The sequence below is a fragment of the Salvelinus fontinalis genome, chromosome 33 (assembly GCF_029448725.1).
Source record: "Salvelinus fontinalis isolate EN_2023a chromosome 33, ASM2944872v1, whole genome shotgun sequence".
Taxonomy (NCBI): domain Eukaryota; kingdom Metazoa; phylum Chordata; class Actinopteri; order Salmoniformes; family Salmonidae; genus Salvelinus; species Salvelinus fontinalis.
The window spans coordinates 49,299,812-49,321,268 of NC_074697.1; the positions used below are offsets into that span (position 1 = coordinate 49,299,812).

At 40.8% G+C, this 21,457-nt stretch overlaps 2 protein-coding genes across 5 annotated transcripts in view; both read right to left on the bottom strand.

Annotated features, from left to right (window-relative positions):
- Nucleotides 1-3,094, bottom strand: part of porb (P450 (cytochrome) oxidoreductase b) — a 34,309-nt gene extending 31,215 nt beyond the window's left edge. Inside the window, exon 1 of one of the 2 annotated variants that reach the window (XM_055896541.1) lies at nt 3,067-3,094. In XM_055896541.1, the coding sequence (XP_055752516.1) occupies nt 3,067-3,079 (13 nt within the window). In that variant the 5' untranslated portion in view covers nt 3,080-3,094. Of the gene's footprint in view, nt 1-2,613; nt 2,715-3,066 lie in introns of those variants that run through there. The other variant, XM_055896542.1, reaches the window with a different exon arrangement.
- A 380-nt stretch (nt 3,095-3,474) lies between these two features.
- LOC129832465 (ion channel TACAN-like) lies at nt 3,475-20,681 on the bottom strand. Of its 3 annotated transcripts, none has more exons than XM_055896552.1 (13): nt 15,325-20,681; nt 12,489-14,250; nt 12,138-12,256; nt 11,895-12,014; nt 11,683-11,742; nt 11,377-11,472; nt 11,096-11,185; nt 10,457-10,522; nt 9,136-9,197; nt 8,931-9,023; nt 8,756-8,820; nt 4,242-4,310; nt 3,475-3,947 (listed from the first exon to the last, which is right to left on the bottom strand). In XM_055896552.1, the coding sequence occupies exons 2-13, from the start codon at nt 12,555-12,557 to the stop codon at nt 3,831-3,833; spliced, it is 1,026 nt and encodes a 341-aa protein (XP_055752527.1). In that variant the 5' UTR covers nt 12,558-14,250; nt 15,325-20,681; the 3' UTR covers nt 3,475-3,830. The 3 variants fall into 3 exon arrangements, with proteins under 3 accessions (XP_055752527.1, XP_055752526.1, XP_055752525.1); XM_055896551.1 differs by having other exon boundaries at nt 12,489-13,947; nt 14,090-20,681; XM_055896550.1 differs by having other exon boundaries at nt 12,489-20,681.
- Between the last annotated feature and the right edge of the window lie 776 nt (nt 20,682-21,457).

Consider the following 21,457-nt stretch of genomic DNA (forward strand, 5'->3'; position numbering starts at 1 on the left):
TTTAACAAGAAATTTGTGGAGTGTTTGAAAAACGAGTTTTATTGACTCCAACCTAAGCATATGTAAACTTCTGACTTAAACTGTAGCTAGTTTCTATAAAGTCTATGAAGTTTAAACATGGCTCTGGCTAATGACCTGTAGATATTTCTTATGAAACATGAAGACTAAATCCTAAGTTGTAAGAGCAAGGTTATTGTTGACAGCTTATGCTGATTCATGTTTAGCAATTCACATGTAATATCCACGTCTGCCAGTGCAACAGGTCACAAGAGTTCATCTCTTGCCTCTTTCCTTATCTCTCGTGGTTCATGACATCATATCGCTAAATCATTAACTTCGGACAAAATAGACTAATTAAAAACAGCCATCAAACAATATACATAACATATAAACAATGTATTATTGCACTAATAACAAGAAACAGAAATGCAATTCTGTGACATTAACTAAATTCAGACTCTAGCCCAAGTTGTACACAAGGAGCCTATAGTTACTCCCTAAGGTCCAAGGACCTTATATGCTATATTCAGAGGTAAACTGGCTCTGGCTGCCAAAACAGCCAAATACTCAACCTAAACGCAAATCGATTCTCAAATTATAATCTCTGTTTTCATCTCCACCCGGCACAGCGAGAAGAGGACTGGACACCCCTCATAGCCTGGTTCCTCTCTAGGTTTCTTCCTAGGTTTTGGCCTTTCTAGGGAGTTCTTCCTAGCCACCGTGTCTCTACACCTGCATTGCTTGCTGTTTGGGGTTTTAGGCTGGGTTTCTGTACAGCACTTTGTGACATCAGCTGATGTAAGAAGGGCTTTATAAATAAATGTGATTCATTGATTGAAATACAGTTCTAGAAACATGAAGCCCTTCTCTTTCATATGATGTTAAAATTATTTCACAAATCAAAATATACACTGTTTTAACCGGCTTTAATCACAGTTACAGCCTTCAGTATTTTTCAATGACAACACGTTTCTGGCGGCCTTCTTCTGTTACACACAAGTGTTCGTTCGGAGCATGCTAGACAGCTAATTAGCACTGTGTCTTCCGTAAACACGAAGAGTAACATGGAGATATGTACATGTGGGAACACTAACCATATAAAAAGGTTTATCAATTTAACATTTTTTTCCATTACTATTATTTCTAGATGGTATGAAAGATAAGGTCCTTATGCTTCCAAAACCATACCACGAGTAGTGTGTGTTAATGTTCAGAGAGCGTCGGGCCCTTAACAAAACTCCCACATACAAAAGACGCCTTCATCCAATGAGTCATGATCAAGGGCTACATTCAGTCAAGCAATGCCCAGAGATCAAACAAAGCTTGAAAGTGTTTAGCTAGCTATAGGTCGTCATCAATAATACGTCACAATATGGTGCAGAGCGTTCGATTTGGCTACTGGGGGGACAAGGAGCCTCCCAGTTCATCTAAAGCAATTGACAACTAACTTAAACGCTGTTCTCAGGGGATTATTAAATACATGTTTATAACTATTTAGTTTTAATACCATGACCTCTTGAAGAGCATCGTCAGAACTACACATATCCGATTATTCCAACTGTAGCCATATCAGAGTTATATAGCAAGTAACGTTTACTGCCTGCTGTTCATGATGAGTAAATGTATCATGTAACTTCAGATAAATTAGGGTAGCCTATCCATTTGCCATGTAGCTAACTAAGCAAACAACATGTGTCATTTAGCTTGCTTCATAAGGCTTTTGGAAAGAGCTTGACATAAGCAAGTTATTGTCCTGGTAAAGTGGCCAGTTAGCCTTCTGTTATCACCAATATAGATGTCAAGCAAATTAAACAATATTTGGATATAGCCATCTAGCTTATCCCCTGAAAGTTAGCCAACTAGGCATATTGACGGATCTGAAATTACATTATCAATTGATGTTTACTTATGAAAAGCATCCAGTTACTTGCTGTATAACTGATAGAGTTATGCGCAATTGCTTTGCATGGAATAATCGGACATTTGTAGTTCTGACTATGCTCTTCAAGAATTGATGATTACAACCACATCGTTAACATTTATTTAACAATCCTTTGAACCGCACGCAGTTGTCAATTGTTTTAGCGGTCTCTTTGCCCAGTTGCTCCTGAGGAGGCAAGTGTAACGCTCTGCTCCTTATTGTGATGTTTTATTGATAACGACCTATATAAAATTGGAATGTTGCTTGACCACGACATTAGCAATCAAACACCAAACTCCTAACGTTAACTGCTACTAGCTGACTCTACAAAGTGACAAGCTGCAAAGCTGTTAACTTAAACACTAAAAACAGTGTTTGCTATATCAGTAAATTAACTATAAACTAAATAGCAAAATAAATATAACTATTTAGCCATTAACTAGATAGCTAAGGTTAGCTGTACTTGCTGAAAAGTGTGTTAGTCCTAACGTTAACGTTATACAGTAGTAACGTTACTTGCTTGACAGTTGGTTAGTTAACTAAACTGGCCTTGTCGAGCTAATTGGCTATCTAAATTTGGAATAGACTTAACATGAATTACAATCGATTCTCACGACAACGATATTCAATGCTGTCAAGGAAACGGCACTTTAGTATATGAAACATAACTAGACTTTCAGCTAGCTACTTACCTTCTCGTCTTCACCGTCATGCAAAACCACAGTGCACACAACACAATGGGGAAACTTTACCGTACCGTCACTCAGTAGGACTAAACCAAAACAGTTTTCTCAAGGGGTGTAGTACTTACTACTCAAGAGTGAAAAAATGTATAAACAAGTCACGACATGCTATCGGTTGACAAGGTCAGATCAAGTGTACAGAAAGACACCATAGAATTACCCATTCTTTTTGTCTAACAATTTAATTAACTATACTTATTTGCTTATTCACGATATTTCTGAGTATCTCACTTTGAAGAATACACATTTTAAGAAATGGACTAGTCCATAAAGACATTACCTAATGACGTGCACATATAACTAGAATAATACGACACAGATCACAGTGCAGTGGGCCAGGAGTCAAGGTTATGTAATCCACCCAATAGTACAAACTGTCTGCACATCCCTGAAACAAGTTACCTTCTTCAGTCATATTGAAGGTATCCTCGCATACTGAAAGATTACGGCGGTTAGCCTAGTGGTAAATAGCTAGCTGAAAGTCGGGTAGCCTAGTGGTTAGAGTATTGGACTAGTAACCGAAAGGTTGCAAGATCGAACCCCCGAGCTGACAAGGTAAAAATCTGAAATTCTGCCCTTGAATAAGGCAGTTAACCCACTGTTCCCCGGTAGGCCGTCATTGTAAATAATAATTTGTTCTTAACTGACTTGCCTAGTTAAATAAATGCGTGTATGTTGATTGGTTATAGTACCAAGAAGAGATAGCAGTGTAGCACAAACATGTACCTTATGGGATGATATCCATGGAATCAATAACAATCTGTCATGCCATGTGGTATCTCTCACACACACACACATCTGAAGATGGGGTATGAGATAGGTCCACAGTATATAATTTATTATTTTAGAAATAAGAGGCCATGTTATTGCACAATCACACTGTGACTATTCTGCTATCCTTTTTATTTAGTAGTAATTTTCCTAAAATGTCTAAATCACACCATAAACATGCTGAAATGCTGTGCAATTAGTATATTGAGCAGAAACTATCTTCATATTTAACCAATTCACAAACAGTAGCAACCCCAAAGCAACCAAAGTAGAGGATCATTGAATACTGCCCATGATCGTCTATCACTAGTAAATGAGCCATGATTATAGAAATGTTCCGGAGATGCTCCTATGGGATGAACCAGTGGATGCAGTTTCTGTGTATCCTCTTCATCTCACTGACCCTTGGGTTTTGCCTGGTCCTTGCTCTTGAGCTTGGTGCGGACTACTGCAACAGTAGTGAGGAAGTTGCCCATGAACAGAATGAGGAAAGAGATTCCACACATTGAGACCTAGAATGACAGCAGAAATTGTGAAAACTGGCATAAGATGGGGAAGACAGCTTTTTTATAATTATATAATAGAAAACTGGATGGCTTGTCTGCTTTTATGGATGGGAGACTATAATCAAAAGGGCATAATACGTTTAATAAATCAATCACTTTATGTACAAGCCCCATGTCCTGTTCACACATTAACATTGCTAAGACATGAGGCCCTCTTTACCATTATCAACTGAATCACTTTAGGGTGTGAATGGAGCAAAGAATATGTCTATCAGGAAAGCTGTCTGGGGGCACACTGACCTGCCACTCTTTACAGTCTGGGAGCCGAGCCATCCTGAACAGAGAGAGCCCGTTGTAGAGTTGCCAAAACTGCAACACAAAACATCACTTATGTACTTCACACACACACACACACACACAATACCAAGTGCTAGGTCAACAAAATGTTCAGGGCAGACCTGGGTTCAAATATTTGAAAAATACTTGACATTTTTTGGGGAGCACATGCTTGAGTTTGCCTGGAGTTCCCGGTGTGCAGGCTTAGCAGTTTTAGGACTTTTCTATTTGTTTATTAAAGCCAGGCAAGTTAAAACATGCACAGATAAAGTATTTGAAATAATTCTTTCAAGTTTGAAACCCAGGTCTGGTTCAGGAGCCACTAAAACATGATAGAGCATAACTCTACAATATGACTGAAGATTTACAGTGCCTTCAGAAAGTATTCACACCCCTTGACTTTTTCCAAATTTTGTTGTGTTGCAGCCTGAATTTAAAATGGATTAAATTGAGACTGTGTCACTGGCCTACACATAATGTCAAGGTGGAATTTTGTTTGAAGAAAATGTTTGACATGAATAAACTCAACTGAAATGTCTTGAGTCAAGTATTCAACCCCTTTCTTATGGCAAGCCTAAATAAGTTCAGGAGAAACTGTGCTTAACAAATCACAGAATAAGTTGCATGGACTTATTCTGTGTTTAAAAAAACAATGAAAACCACTATTATTGAATAACTACCCCATCTCTGTACCACACACATACAAATATCTCATTTGAGCAGTGAATTTCAAGCACAGATTCAACCAAAGACCAGGGAGGTTTTTCAATGCCTCGCAAAGAAGGTCACCAATTGGTAGATGTGTTAAAAAAATGCCCTTTGAGCATAGTGAAGTTATTAATTAGGCTTTGGATGGTGAATCAATACACCCAGTCACTATAAAGATACCTTCCTAACTCAGTTGCCGGAGAGGAAGGAAACTGCTCAAGGATTTCACCATGAGGCTAATGGTTGTGATATGAGAAAACTGAGGATGGAACAACAACATTGTAGTTACTCCACAATACTAACCTAAATGACAGAGTGAAAAGTCTGTACATAATAAACATTTTCAAAAACATGCATCCTGTTTGCAACAAGAAACTTAAGTAATGCTGCAAAAAAATTGACAAAGAAATTAACTTTTTGTCCTGAATACAAAGTGTTATGTTTGGGTAAATCCAACACAACACATCACTGAGTACCATTCTTCATATTTTCAAGCATGGGGTGGCTGCTAAGCACAGGCAAAATCTTAGAAGAAAACCTGCTTCAGTCTTCTTTACAACAGACACTGGGAGACGAAATCACCTTTCAGCAGGACAATAACCTAAAACACAAGGCCAAATCTACACTGGATGACGTTAAATGTTAAAAATCGTAAAGAATCTTACCAAGATGACGTTAAATGTTCCTGAGTGGCCTAGTTACAGTTGTAACTTAAATCAGCTTGAAAATCTATGGCAAACCTTAAACATGTCTTTATTTAGCAATGATCAACAACCAACTTAACATAGCTTGAAGAATTTTTTAATGAATAATGGGCAAACATTGTACAATCCTGGTGTGCAAAGCTCTTAGACTTACCTGTCACACCCTGATCTGTTTCACCTGTCTTTGTGCTTGTCTCCACCCCCTCCAGGTGTCACCCATCCTCCCCATTATCCCCAGTGTATTTATACCTGTGTTCTCTGTTCTGTTGCCAGTTCGTCTTGTCTTGGTAAGCTTACCAGCGTGTTTTTCTCGAGCTCATGGTTTTGCCTAGTCTCTGTTTTTCCTAGTCCTCCTGGTTCTGACATCTTGCCTGCCCTGAGACTAAGCCCGCCTGCCCTGAACTTGAGCCTGCCTGCCGGCCTGTACCATTTGGAACTCTGACCTGGTTTATTAACTTTTGCCTGTCTTCAACCTGCCTCTTGCCTGCCCTTTGTTGTTCAATAAATATCAGAGACTCAAACCATCTGCCTCCTGTGTCTGCATCTGGTTCTGTGTCATTATACTTACCCAAAAAGAGCCACAGTTGTAATTACTGCCAAATATGTTTCTAATGTATTGTCTTAGGGGGGTGAATACTTGCTGCCCTATGTACATAGTCATTGAACACTGGTAACTTTAATAATGTTTGCACACTGTTTTACCCTCTTCATATGTATATACTGAATTCTAGTCAAGGCTCATCCTATATAACTACTACTGTACACATCTTTTCTATTCATATACTGCCCGTAATGTCTATACACACACATAATATACATACAGTTGAAGTTGGAAGATTACATACACTTAGGTTAAAGTCATTAAAACTCGTTTTTCAAACACTCTACAAATTTCTTGTCAACAAACTGTAGTTTTGGCAAGTTGGTCAGGACATCTACTTTGTGCATGACACAAGTTATTTTTCCAACAATTGTTTACAGACAGATTATTTTACTTATAACTCACTATCACAATTCCAGTGGGTCAGACGTTTACATACACTAAGTTGACTGTGCCTTTAAACAGCGTGCAAAATTCCAGAAAATTATGTCATGGCTTTAGAAACTTCTGATAGGCTATTTGACATAATTTGAGTCAATTGGAGGTGTACCTGTGAATGTATTTCAAGGCCGACCTTCAAACTCAGCGCCTCTTTGCTTGACTTTATGAGAAAATCAAAAGAAGTCAGCCAAGACCTCAGAAAACAAATTGTAGACCTCCACAAGTCTGGTTCATCCTTGGGAGCAATTTCCAAATGCCTGAAGGTACCATGTTCATCTGTTATAAACACCATGGGACCATGCAGCCGTCATACAGCTCAGGAAGGAGATGTGTTCTGTCTCCTAGAGATGAACGTACTTTGGTGCGAAAAGTACAAATCAATCCCAGTACAAATAGAACTGTTTGGCCATAATGACCATCGTTATGTTTGGAGGAAAAACGGGGACGCTTGCAAGCTGAAGAACACCATCCCAACCGTGAAGCACGGGGGTGACAGCATCATGTTGTGGGGGTGCTTTGCTGCAGGCGGGACTGGTGCACTTCACAAAATAGATGGCATCATGAGGACAGAAAATTATTTGGATATATTGAAGCAACATCTCAAGACATCAGTTAGGAAGGTAAAGCTTGGTCACAAATGGGTCTTCCAAATGGACAATGACCCCAGGCATACTTCCAAAGTTGTGGCAAAATAGCTGAAAGACAACAAAGTCAAGCTATTGGAGTGTCCATCACAAAACCCTGACCTCAATCCTATTGAAAAATTGTGGGCAGAACTGAAAAAGCGTGTGCGAGCAAGGAGGCCTACAAACCTGACTCAGTTACACCAGCTCTGTCAGGAGGAATGGGCCAAAATTCCCCCAACCTATTGTGGGAAGCTTGTGGAAGGCTACCCGACACGTTTCACCCAAGTTAAACAATTTAAAGGCAATGCTACCAAATACTAATTGAGTGTATGTAAACTTCTGACCCACTGGGAATATGATGAAAGAAATACAAGCTGGAATAAATCATTCGCTTTACTATTATTCTGACATTTCACATTCTTAAAATAAAGTGGTGATCCTAACTGACCTAAGACGGAATTTTTACTAGGATTAAATGTCAGGAATTGTGAAAAACTGAGTTTAAACGTATTTGGCTATGGTGTATGTAAACTTCCGACTTCAACTGTATATATTCATATTCTGGACTCTAACATTGCTCATCCTTATAATTATTCCTTTTTTATTTTGGGGATTTGTGCATATTGTATTGTTAGGTATTACTGCACTGTTGGTGTCACGACCGTTCGTAGAAACGGACCAAGGCGCAGCGTATGTTGAGTTCCACATAATTTAATAAAGAAGTGAAACTTAGCAAAGACAAAACAATAAACTAACAAACAACAAACCGTGACTACAACACTAACTCAAAACATAAACAATATCCCATAACCCACAGGTTGAAAAAATGCTACTTAAGTATGATCCCCAATTAGAGACAACAATAGCCAGCTGCTTCTAATTGGGAATCATACCAAAACCCCAACATAGAAAAAACAACCTAGAACCCCACATAGAAAATATAAACTAGACTAACCCCCCAGTCACGCCCTGACCTACTCCACCATAGAAAATAAAGGCTTCTATGGTCAGGACGTGACAGTTGGAGCTAGAAACACAATAATTTTGCTGCACCTGCGATAACATCTGCAAAATATGTGTACGTGACCAATAACATTTGATTTCTCTCATCAAGATGTGTTTTATTTTACATTAATGTTTTATAAATATTCACATTTTCGTGTAGATTTACCAAAAGTGACAATGAAATCCATTTTAATCCCACTTTGTAAAACAACAAAATGTCAAGGGGTGTGATTACATTTTGTAGGCACTGTATGTGTGATTTATTATGCAATCCCTATGCAACAACAAAGTAGCCTCAATGTGACTCAGCATTATATATGTGACAAAGCAAACTAACTCCAGCTCAACTAATGCTGAGTTGAGACGAATCCCACAGCCAGATCCCATACTCACATGACCAAAAAACAGGAAGGGCAGAAGAAATGTCAGCCCTTGCCACATCCAGGACTGAAATCCTTCTAAAAGATAGATGGACACAGTGTAGACGTAAACACATGTATCTCAAATGTATCTGTAACTATGTAGCTATAACATGGAGGGTCATTGTAGTTATTACATTGTGTCTCACCCACAGTCAGGTCCATGTTGTGTCTTTCTCCCAGGGTTCTTAGTCTGTACAGACAGCCGCTCTGATAGTAGTACTGCATACAGTGAACCATGCCTGTGATGTGACACACACACAAAAAAGTGGTTGCCATTTTTTTTAACTAGACAATTACTTGTAATTGTTGTAACACTAATGTATTCCTTGTTTTTTAAGTACGAAAGCTTACTTTGATACAAAGAGAAGGCGAGGAATTGGTTCCTGAAATTCTGGTACAGGTATCCATCAGGCCTAAGAGACATCAGACAATGACTTTTAAATACAGTGTACTGTATTATATACTGTATACTGTTGAACTTCACCCCCTAACAGTTTAATACAGGATCATCTTTATATTGCTAATGCTCACCTACAAAGCACTCACTGGACTGGCGCCCACATACCTTACTGACCTCCTGCATCCCTACACTCCCACATGTTCACTGCGCTCCTCGGACACTGGCCCCCTCACCATCCTTCACACCACGCTCCGCTCCATGGGAGACCAGGCTTTTAGAGCTGTAGTTCCCCAACTCTGGAACTCCCTCGCCACGTCAGGACCCCACAATCCATACACCTATCCACACCTTCACACAGGCTTACCCAGATTCTCTGTTGTCTTAGCTTTTATCTTCTGTCCAGTTCACTTCCCTGGTTAGTCTGTCATCATGTTTAGTGTTCTCCATGGTCAGCCTGTCCTCATGTTTAGTGCACTTTTATATACAGTGCCAGTCAAAAGTTTGGACACAACTATTCATTCAAGGGTTTTTCTTCATTTTTACTATTTTCTACATTGTAGAATAATAGTGAAGACGTCAAAACTATGAAATAACACATATGCAATCATAAAAAAATTATTTTAAAAACCCCTTGAATGAGTAGGTGTGTCCAAACTTTTGACTGGTACTGTACTTACTTATGTAATCTTATTGCTTTATTTCCTGCTGATTTTCTTGTGTATGTTAAGTGACTTTCGAGTGTTGTGAAAAGTGCGTACCCCTTTCCTGCAGTCAAATGTCTAGATCGTCCTCTAGTGGCCTCATGGGTGGAATGTTAGTAATATTTTTCATAATTTCGTAATTAATAAACATTATTTAAATAAATTCGGTGTTTCTATATCAAACGGTTTTGTTACATTTCAATCTTCTGTGATGTATATAAAGTGTAATATTGGGATGCAAACTCAAACTGGAATACACTTCAACTCTATATCTGACATGGTACAGGTGTCTTCTTTTTTTAAGCCCATAGCCATGTGTGTGAGGTGTATACTTTTGTTTCAAAGTCGATTTGTTCAAGACTACCAAGAAACACTAAGTGTGACCCTGATTTAGCCCACTGCAGTAAATCAACTTAAAATATTGACAAGGAATAGAAACTGGATGCAAACCGGATTCTATTGTTTGCCATCTATCATACCCTTGCTTGAAATGGAAACTGCCTATGAAAAAACCTAGTGTGGTTGGTGTGTGATCAACTATTGGCAACAAGCGCTTCCTGAGTTTGCTCACCATGTCAGCATGACTCCAGACAGAAAGGCTGAGACGTAATGGTGGAAAACCCACCAGCCTTTGATCCTGAAACATCAACCAAATACAACAAGAAAATAATCAGAATAGGCAAATATGAAGAGTGAGTACTTATATAAATGCATCATACTGTAGTAGTTACTATTTGATATATATATATATTTTTAACTTCTCCCCAATTGGAGTTACAAAAATAAGTCTTATCCCATCGCTGCAACTCCCGTACGGACTCGGGAGAGGTGAAGGTCGAGAGCCATAAGTCCTCCGAAACACGACCCTGCCAAGCCACACTGCTTCTTGACACACTGCCCTCTTATCCTGGAAGCCAGCCACACCAATGTGTCAGAGGAAACACCGTACAACTGGCGTCTGTGTCAGCGTGCATGCTCCCGGCCCGCCACAGGAGTCGCTAGAGCGTGATGGGACAAGGACATCCCGGCCGGCCAAACCCTCCCCTAACCCGGACGACGCTGGGCCTCATGGGTCTCGAACCCGGGTCTGTAGTGACCGCTGGGCCACTCGGGAGGCAGTAGTTACTATTTTGTCAAAGTAATTTACGGTTGAGCAGTGTAAGAATGTATCTCTAGCCAGGGATTAGGTCTGAAGACTGACGGGCCTTACCTGGACCCGTTGCTGATGAGGATGCTCTCCCGTACGGTGAGGGTGCAGTAGTACCACACCAGCAAGAAATTGAGGATTGCGTCAACAAATCTAGACAGGGTACAGACACACAAACAAACATGCGCGCACACAAACACACAGAGAGAGATTCAGACACTAGACAGTATATCCAATTCTGAAAATGGATATACACTGTATAGTGTTGGAATAAAACTTTTCATTTGCTGTCAAGTCACAATTATGAAAATATTGTGGGCTTATTCCTAGCTATTCAAGCTTACCTGTAGCTCACAAAGAAATAACACATGAAGGCGAATAGGATCAGTATAACTGTGAGGTACAGCTTGAATTTCTCATATTCATCTTTGTAGGCAAATCTGAGGAGGAAGAAACATTTCGACTAATCATGCAAAGTCACTCTGTTGCCATCTGCTGAAGATGATTCATGATTTGTCAATTATCAGCTCCATCTGATGGGGACATTTGGAATAGAATGACAAATCGGTTTATGGGTCACTAGATAAGAAGTATACAGTATGTTCACATTTCTAAGAGTTAGCAAATCCATTGAAGTGGAAGCTACTTACTTTGACTGTTTGCTCAGAAGAGTCACACTTACATTGCCCAGAACAAGATTGAGATACAGCCTGCAGTTTGTGAGATATGAATGAGAATTATTTTATTTAACTAGCCATTGAAATGTATAAATCCTCAGAATAGGAAAACAGCCAACAACTCTTTCACATGTCCCTCCCCTGAGACCTGTGAAATAATGTTTTTAATGTAGTGACACTCATACCCATTTTTCTTTGGAAGGAAAGCCTCCATTTCAAAGAAAGTGTTGGGTCTTGCCTTGATGTGCTCCTTGATTTCATCCAAGGTTTTTACATCCTCCTCTGTCAGTCTCTCCTTATTGCATCTGTTTACAAAAGGATGGATAGCGGGCCTTGAAAAACAATGTGTTAGGGTGCATGAAACCGTTTAGAGAAAGCGAGAGAAGGAGAGCGAAGGTGTGTGTGTGTGAGCGCGTGCATTAACTTACTTCTTCATTAACTGAGACATGTCCTTCAGTCTACTCCGCTGGCGGGCGATAGACAAAGAGCAATTACTCTGCAGCTTGGAAACTTCATCTAGTTTCTGCAAGTATAGCCGGTGGCTCTCCTAGTAAAGAAATGTTAAATATCATCATATCAATATAGAAGATACTGACAATAATGTATAGCCTATTACATCTATTCTAATGCATCTTCCTTCTTGATGAACCACTGTGATTACTGTATGTAACACTACGTAACTGTGTAAGTAAGCGTTTCAAGGTAGTCTGCACCCGTTGTATTCGGCGCATGTGACAAATAACATTTGATTTGTATTAGAATAGGATCTGAAATCTCACCTGAGTCTGATGATACTCTTTCTCTAGACTTTCCCACTCTTGCAGCGCAGCTGTCAAACTTGGAGGCATATTTTCGTACTTTTGTGTCCTCCTGGAATTTTGGGTCCTCTGGTTGGTAGAGAGGCCTACTGCTCAAAATCACAGGCAATGTCAATAGGGTCTTGCTGTTAAATCTACCAGAGAGCAGCTCGAGTCTACATGAACAAACTATGTTCCTGACCCTGTAATGTGAAACGTTTTCAGGGAGTGTGTATACGTGTCCACCGGCTGTTTATGGCAGGCAGTGAACTTTGACTTTGTTACAAATATGCTTGATTGACATGGACATTGTTCTCTCTTGCAATTATCTGTTTATCACATCTTTCATCACGTTCTCCCAATCCAACTTGTATTCTTTATTTATTACTTCTGCAACTAACACCCGTTTTGGACAACAGTCCTAGTGCAGTGTTGACTGTAGTATTATCTAAAATAAGGACGCACGACAACGAGGTTCTAGCTCCAGCATGTTTGCTAACCTAACCTTCGCATGTCATACATAGGTACGGATACCCCCTCGGGACATCCTACTACATCTTCCCCTCTCCCATGAACAAGAACTCAACATACATAACCACTGAAGCATAACTGAAATGCAATTTGGAAACCAGTATTATTCTCTAACATGCTACTTCCCATCCTGAAACAGTATGAAAGCATTAAATCACACAGTATGAACATTAACTTAGGTACAGTCTCTTTTTGCTGGGTATGGTCCCCAACAGTATGTTTTCTCTTCACGTAACATAGTCTTTCGGCCACTCTGGTGGCTTCACATCCCTTTTTGGGCGCGCTTGTGGCTCTGTGAGCATTCTCTTTCCTTCACCCTCTTTTTGTGCATTTTCTGTGGCCTCAGTCTGTGTGGCTGGTAGAGCTGGAAGAGCTCTGAGGTGTGTTTTGTTCCTTCGTAGCTCTTCTGAGCCTGTGTCCACCACGTAGGAGCGTGGGGCATCCGCTTTCCTCCGCACTATTGCTGGTGTCTTTGAGTTTGTAATCCACACACGTTGACCTTAGGTCAGCTCTGGCCTCACCGTAGCATGGTGTCTCCGATTAAAGTCTCCAGTTTGTGTTTGTTTCAGCCGTTTGTCCCTCTCAGTGAAGGCCTTCCTGTTAGGCCATCAGGGTTTAAGCTGAGCCGGCGAGACAGGCAATGGGGAACGCAGCCTCCTGCCCATCAGGAGCTCGGCAGGCGACGGCCCATGGTGTAACTCTGTAAGCTAACAGAGCCCTGTATGAATTCTTGTTCTTTTTCAGCAGTCCCTTGACTGTTTTCACAGCTATCTCTGCCTCACCATTACTCTGTGCATGGTAGGGGCTACTGGTCACATGTGTCAAGTCATATTCTGCGGCATAAACAGAAAAGGAGCTTGCAGAGAACTTGGGAGCGTTATCTGTAACCAGGACCTCAGCAACCCCTTCCCTGGAAAAAATGTTGACTTTAATCCATTGATAACACGAGCTGATGTGGTTATGGGTGTCTTTGCTATTTCAATGTATCTTGAATAGTAATCTACCACTAGCAGATAAGTGTCATTTTTCCAATAGAACATATCTGCGCCTACCTTTTGCCATGGCCGTTTTGGCAGCTCCGTTGTCATCATTGGCTCCGGATGACAAGGTTGACATTTTGTACAGACCTCACACTGGGCCACCAATTTGGCAATCTGAGTACTCAGACCAGCATCCTCTTTCAGGCGGATTTTGTAGTCACCTTCTATCCTTCCTAGACCAGAAAACACTTGTGGGAATTTATTTTTGAAAACCTCACCTGGGTCCTCCAGTTCGCTCACTCTCTCAATGAGTTGCAATGCTTCAATTGCTGGCAGCCCCAGCAACGGTCTGGCTAGAGAGTCAATGACGAAGACAGGCTGCATGGCACTTTTGTCTTTACTCTCCAGTCTAATCACCAACTGCCCTACCACTGGTAAAAGGGCCATCTCCGCTATAGCTACACAGCCTAGTTGGGATAGCTGTCACTACTGCCCCAGTGTATAGTTTAAATGACACAACCTCCCCATTGAGTTTAATGTCTGAATGCCAGGCTTGTTTTCCCTTACTTCTCCCAGAAAGATGCTGTCCTGCTGTACCTCCTCTGAGACCTCATGCATTTGCTTTAATCGACAGACAGCTGAAAAGTGTCCTCTCCTGTGACATTTCCTGCATCCTTTGCTGGGCAATCCTTCCAAATGTGTTAAGGGGATTTCCCACATTTGCGACAAACACTAGAAATAGCTACTGGTGCTGTCTGTGATTGTTTTCTCCACGTCTGTCTCTGTTCTATGTTCCCCTCTGTTTTTAGCGTATGAAAATGCATTTATTTCCTCCCTCTCTTCGCTCTGCAAGGAGCTGCTGTCGCGCAGCATCATCTGCTGTCTTTTTACTGTCTCACTCTGCCTAACCTGGTTTACAGCTTTGGACAAAGTAAGCTGGGAATCCAGCTGTAACTTTTCAGAAAGTGATATATTTCTTATTCCCACTACAACCCGATCTCGGATCAGCTCTTCCCTGAGCGCGCCAAACGGACAATGTTCTGCTAGTTTGTGAACAGCTCTGATAAAACTGTCGGTGGTTTCACCCTGCTCCTGTTTGCGCATGTTAAACCTAACACTCTCAAATGTTGTGTCTTCCTACAAAATGCGTTTCAAAACAGTCTTTAACGGCACTGTAGTTAAATTTCTCTTCCTCAGTCAACGTTGAAGCATTTAATATATCCTCGGCTTCATCACCCATAGAGTAGATCAGTGTATTAACTTGAAATGCTTAATTTTTCACGTTTAAGCCTGATGCTACCCTGTACCTTTCAAAGCGCCTGATCCTTTTTGGCCAGTTTTGAATGTCCATACAATCAAAATTCTCCGGGGGACTAATGCGAAATCCGTCAGCACTAGCCACTGGCCTGTCCGTGTTTGCGCCAGAGCCCGTTGAACTTGGAGTCGCAAACCCTGAAATCCCGCCAGCTTCTTCCTCTTGCAACATGTTGCTTAGCAGTAGTCCTTGCTCGTTAGCTAGGATAATAATGAAATGCGCTGTTTTATCTCCAACAACGTGCCCTCCCTGCTTTGAAACAGACTGAATGTATGATTTACTTGGTACGTCCTTCACGTTTATGTGAATTTTAAAACCACTTCTGACAACTTCTGACACCATGTAGTATTATCTAAAATAAGGACGCACGACAACGAGGTTCTAGCTCCAGCATGTTTGCTAACCTAACCCTCGCATGTCATACATAGGTACGGATACCCCCAAGGGACACCCTACTACAGACTGCACATTATCAGGAGGATATATAATCATTCTTGTTTGCGTACCTTGTAACGTGCCAAAAAGCTATCAATATATAACTGTAAGGACATGCATATTTCAGTAGGCTATTATGTAATGAATAGTTAAGGAAGGTGCATATAGGTTATTTGGTGGATTTTATTTGAATTACTATATGTGATTAATAATTCTCTACATTAGTACAGGAAGGATTAAGGACATAAGAAAGGGCACTTTGGAATATTGAGATGGTCAGTAGGGGTTTGTATGAGTCACAGTGAGCAAGATGGCGGCGGAACAAGAAATGTTGCTTCAATCTGAAAGTGCGGAAAGTGAAGTTTGTGACAGTGAATGGAAAATGGTGAAATCAAAGAATGGAACAAAACAAACAAAAGTTATAGTGGAAGACACAGATTGGTCCAATAATGCATTTCTTGTTGGAGTGCGTTTTTTGGACAAGGAGGTTCATTTGGGAGATCAATTTGTACTATCGAGGACTGTGAAGAGAGCAGTGGGAAAGGTTGATTCAATCAAGGTGACTAGAAGAGATCTTGTTTTGGTTAATTGTGCAAATGAAGAACAGAAGAAGGGAGCACTGGTCTGGCAAAACTGCCCACGTTGGAAGTTACCTGCATCTTCGGGGTAGGGTACCTGCCAAAGAAGTTATAGTATATCTGGAGTCTTGAATGATTTACAGTACCAGTCAAAATATATTTAACATTTGAGATTCTTCAAAGTAGCTTGGCATTCTCTCAACCAGCTTCATCTGGAATGCTTCTCCAACAGATTTGAAGGAGTTCCAGTATATGCTGAGCACTTGTTGGCTGCTTTTCCTTCACTCTGCGGTCCAACTAATCCCAAACCATCTCAATTGGGTTGAGGTCGGGTGATTGTGGAGGTTTAGTCAGCTGATGCAGCACTACATCACTCTCCTTCTTGGTCAAATAGCCCTTACACAGCCTGGAGGTGTGTTGGGTCATTGTCCTGTTGAAAAACAAATGATTGTCCCACTAAGCGTAAACCAGATGGGATGACATATCGCTGCAGAATTCTGTGGTAGCCATGCTAGTTAAGTGTGCCTTGAATTCTAAATATATCACATACATTGTCACCAGAAAAGCACCCCTACACCATCACACCTCTTCCATGCTTCACGGTGGGAACCACACATGCTGAGATCATCCATTCACCTACTCTGCGTCTCACAAAGACACGGCGGTTGGAAACAAAAATCTCACATTTGGACTCATCAGACCAAAGGACAGATTTCCACCAGTCTAATGTCCATTGCTCGTGTTTCTTGGCCCAAGCAAGTCTCTTCTTGTTATTGGAGTCCATTAGTAGTGGTTTCTTTGCAGCAATTCGACCATGAAGTCCTGGTTCATGCAGTCTCCTCTGAACAGTTGATGTTGAGATGTGTCTGTTACTTGAACTCTTGAACGCATTTATTTGGGCTGCAATTTCTGAAGCTGGTAACCAATGAACTTATCCTCTGCAGAGGTAACTCTGGGTCTTCCTTTCCTGTGGCGGTCCTCATGAGAGCCAGTTTCATCATAGGGCTTGATGGTTTTAACAACTGCAATTGAAGAAACGTTCAAAGTTCTTGAAATTTTCCGTATTGACTAACCTTCATGTCAAAGTAATGATGGACTGTCATTTCTCTTTGCTTATTTGAGCTGCTCTTTCCATAATATGGACTTTGTTTTTTTACCAAATAGGGCTATCTTCTGAATACAACCCCTACCTTGTCACAGCACAACTGATTGGCTGAAATGCATTAAGGAAAGAAATTCCACAAATTAACTTTTAACAAGGCAAACCTGTTAATTGAGAGAATGTCAAGAGTGTGCATAGCTGTCAGCAAGACCAAAGGGTGGCTACTTTGAAGAATCTCAAATATAAATATGTTTTGATTTGTTTAACACTTTTGTGGTTACTAGCCAACTGACATTTACTCCTGAGGTGCTGACTTGCTGCACCCTCGACAACTACTGTGATTATTATTATTTGACCATGCTGGTCATTTATGAACATTTGAACATCTTGGCCATGTTCTAATATTATCTCCACCCGGCACAGCCAGAAGAGGACTGGCCACCCCTCATAACCTGGTTCCTCTCTAGGTTTCTTCCTAGGTTTTGGCCTTTCTAGGGAGTTTTTCCTAGCCACCGTGCTTCTACACCTGCATTGCTTGCTGTTTGGGGTTTTAAGCTGGGTTTCTGTACAGCACTTTGAGATATCAGCTGATGTACGAAGGGCTATATAAATACATTTGATTTGATTTTACTACATGATTCCATATGTGTTATTTCATAGTTTTGATGTTTTCACTATTATCTACAATGTAGAAAATAGTAAAAATAAAGAAAAACCCTTGAATGAGTACGTGTGTCCAAATGTTTGACTGGTACTGTAGATGACGAGTCCCTTATTCAGAAAATCCCACAAGTGGTCAGAGCACGTTGCCTGTCCTGCATGGTAAATGTAAAGAAGGAGAAAAGTCTATTGATACTGTTGTTGTTTGAGGAGACTCTACCTGCACATGTGAAGCTTGGATATGTGAGGTATGCCGTGAGAGCATTTTTGTCCAAACCACTACAGTGTGGGAATTGCGAAAGATATGGCCACAAGTCATATGTTTGCAGACGGGAGAAGTTTGTTATTGAGGAATCTGTGAATGGAAAATATTGCAACTGTGGTGGGGATCATACTCTGGACTTAAGTGCACTGTTAGGGTGACAGGTGTCAAGGATCAGGGCTGTATTGCAGATGTCCTATGTGGAGACGGTGAAGAGAGTTGAAGGAGCAATAGCTGAAGAAGATATGGCGGTTGACGCACTGCAACCAGTTGCAAATGTTTTCTATCAATCAAGTGATCCGGATGCACTCATTGTGAAGAAGGTTGATTTTGTAGCATTTATAGCCACAGTTATTAATTGTATTGCACAAGTGTCCAAGAAGTCCAAGAAGCTGGACATCATTGTATCTGCAGCCGAAAAGGTTTTTGGGGCTCCAAGACTTCACTGCAGAAGCACTGCAAGGACTACTGTCACCAGAAAATGTCCTACCCTCACAGGATCCTTCTAAGCCCATGTAAAGACCTGCTTAGAATTTGGATTTGACCAGAAAACCACATTTATTTAGCTTAGTTTTACTTTCTTTCTGATAGTTTGTAAGAATATTTTTTAACATGCTTTATTTCTTTTGGGATCTTTATTATCCACCCGCACAGTAGGTGGCGGAAGGCACATCCAATTGTTGCAAAAGCCATTATACCAGATAAAAAATATATTTAGATGTGGCCAATCAGCGATTCTGCAATCATGATAATGAGTGGCAGTAGAGATGGCATTCCTCAAGGAAGCAAGAAAGAGATATTGATGCAGAAGTGTAATATTTTCACAAGGAGTCGTTTAACTGGATTTCGGAGGAGGAATGGAGTGAAAAAGAGAGGGAAAAAAGGTTGAAGGGGAATAGGGAGGCACAAGTTGAGTCTGAATCGGTTGAAGATGGCAGAAAGAGGAAAGAGGTGTGTTGAAGAAGTTTGGTGTCAAGCGCAAACAGAGTGAGCCCTATGCCAGACCTAGTGCTGGAGGTGAAATTGAAGTGAATGAGGGCGAGTTAAGTGATGTGGAAGGTGTCGTGAAGAGCTCGGAGCCCGAGCCTGACATCAATGGTATTTTTGGGGGTATTTAATTAGGATCCCCATTAGCTGTTGCAAAAGCAGCAGCTACTCTTACTGGGGTCCACACAAAACATGCCAAAATACAGGACATTAATAGACAAGAACAGCTCAAGGACATTTTCTTTTTTAAAGGCACACGTAGCCAACATATCAATACATACACACAAACTATCTATCTGTTTTTTGAAACCATGTTTGCTGTTTATTTGGGCAATATAAGATGGAACGGAGTTGGCTGTATATAATACTGTACGCTTTCTTGAATTTGTTCTGGATTTGGGGACTGTGAAAAGACCCCTGGTGGCATGTCTGGTGGGGTAAGTGTGTGTGTCAGAGCTGTGTGTATGTTGACTATGGAAACAATTTGGGATTTTCAACATTTTAATGTTTCTTATAAAAAGAAGAAGTGATGCAGTCAGTTTCTCCTCAACTCTTAGCCAAGCCCTCTGATCACAATGAAGAGCAAGACGTGCCACTCTGTTCTGGGTCAGCTGCAGCTTAACCTGGTCTTTCCATGCAGCACTCGACCGCACGAATGAACAATAGTCACCAGCCAGATAACCACTGTGCCCAATTGCCTTCTAATGTGTATTTATTGTCTTTTAGCTGAGAGAGGGATAGGCCCTATAGCCTAGCCTAGGCCTACTGACGTTTTAGACTACTTTTATTTCCCCTTTTTTATTATTTGTAGTTATTATTTTCACATAGGCCTCCACCATTTATAGCCCGTCGACACATCTACAGACCAAACGAGAGGCTCAGTGTGTCAATTTTATGCCTATGGCCTTATCCTGTTTATATTTGGGGCGGCAGGAAGCCTAGTGGTTATGGTGTTGGGCCAGTAACTGAAAGTTTGCTAGATCAAATCGCAGAGCTGACAATAATCTGTCTTTCTGCCCCTGAACAAGGCAGTTAACCCACTGTTCCTAGGCTGTCATTGTAAATAATAATTTGTTCTTGACTGACTTGCCTAGTTAAATAAAGGGGGAAAGAAATTCCAGCGGGAAATTTCGAGTTTGGGAACTCGGCTGGGGTGTTCAGAGATTGTTATTTTATGTACACCATTTATTTTTTATTTTATGTGATCAACTGTAACTATGATACATCTATACCCAGAGATGACTTGCAATAGAGTTTGATTACTGTTTGATGACCTTGACTAGTACCTTAAATCTACTGACATGGAACTGATACGTTGCTCTTAAAAAGGAAAAAGCAGACCTTGCGCTATTACAAGAGAGACCTTGCGCTATTACACCTCTGGGATGCCGAACATGCTAAACTCTGCAGAGCCTGGGTGGGACAGGTGTATTTCTCGTCTTTCAAATCAAACTGTAGAGGCACAGCCATACTTATCCATGAGCATGTTCCATTCATAATTGACAAAAACATATCTGATCCGGAGGGGAGATTTATTCTGATAACTGGGTCACTGTATGGGCAACCAGTTACGATCTTAAACATATACGCCCCTAACACAGATACTCCTGCTTTTATGTTGAAAAGGATAACCCTGTTCAATGAGCATTGTGTTTCCTTTGGAGTGCTGGCTGGAGATTTCAATTGTACCCTCAACCCAACCCTGGATAAATCATCTCAAGTCCCCACCACAAACCCTAGATCTGCAAAGATGTTGAACTCTCTTACTAAAGAGATGGGACTGATAGATATCTGGAGAGAGACTAATAGTTCATCTATGGACTAAACATACTACTCTAATGTCAATAACACCTACTCTCGTATAGATTACATTTTTATCCCAAAGATTTTCATAAATTCTGAGAGGGAGCTGGAACGCTGTGAAAAAGTACATAAACAATCCCCAGACAGCAAGACAGATTGGGGAGTGGCAATCATTACCAAGGATCACCTTCAGTGCTCAGTTGTCTCTACCAAGTCTGTCCCCAAACAATTTGATTTGCTGGTTTTAAGCATTAAACGTTCAAATAGCTCTTCGTTGTCTGTTGCTGGGTGTTATCGT

What these genes read in the sequence shown, in the direction of transcription:
- LOC129832465 (XM_055896552.1), bottom strand. Translation starts at nt 12,557, where the DNA reads ATGCCTCCAAGTTTGACAGCTGCGCTGCAAGAGTGGGAAAGTCTAGAG. An exon ending in CTTCTGAGCAAACAGTCAAA is followed by an intron (nt 11,473 to 11,682) that starts GTAAGTAGCTTC and finishes CTTCCTCCTCAG; the next exon opens with ATTTGCCTACAAAGATGAAT. An exon ending in CAACATGGACCTGACTGTGG is followed by an intron (nt 8,821 to 8,930) that starts GTGAGACACAAT and finishes TCTATCTTTTAG; the next exon opens with AAGGATTTCAGTCCTGGATG.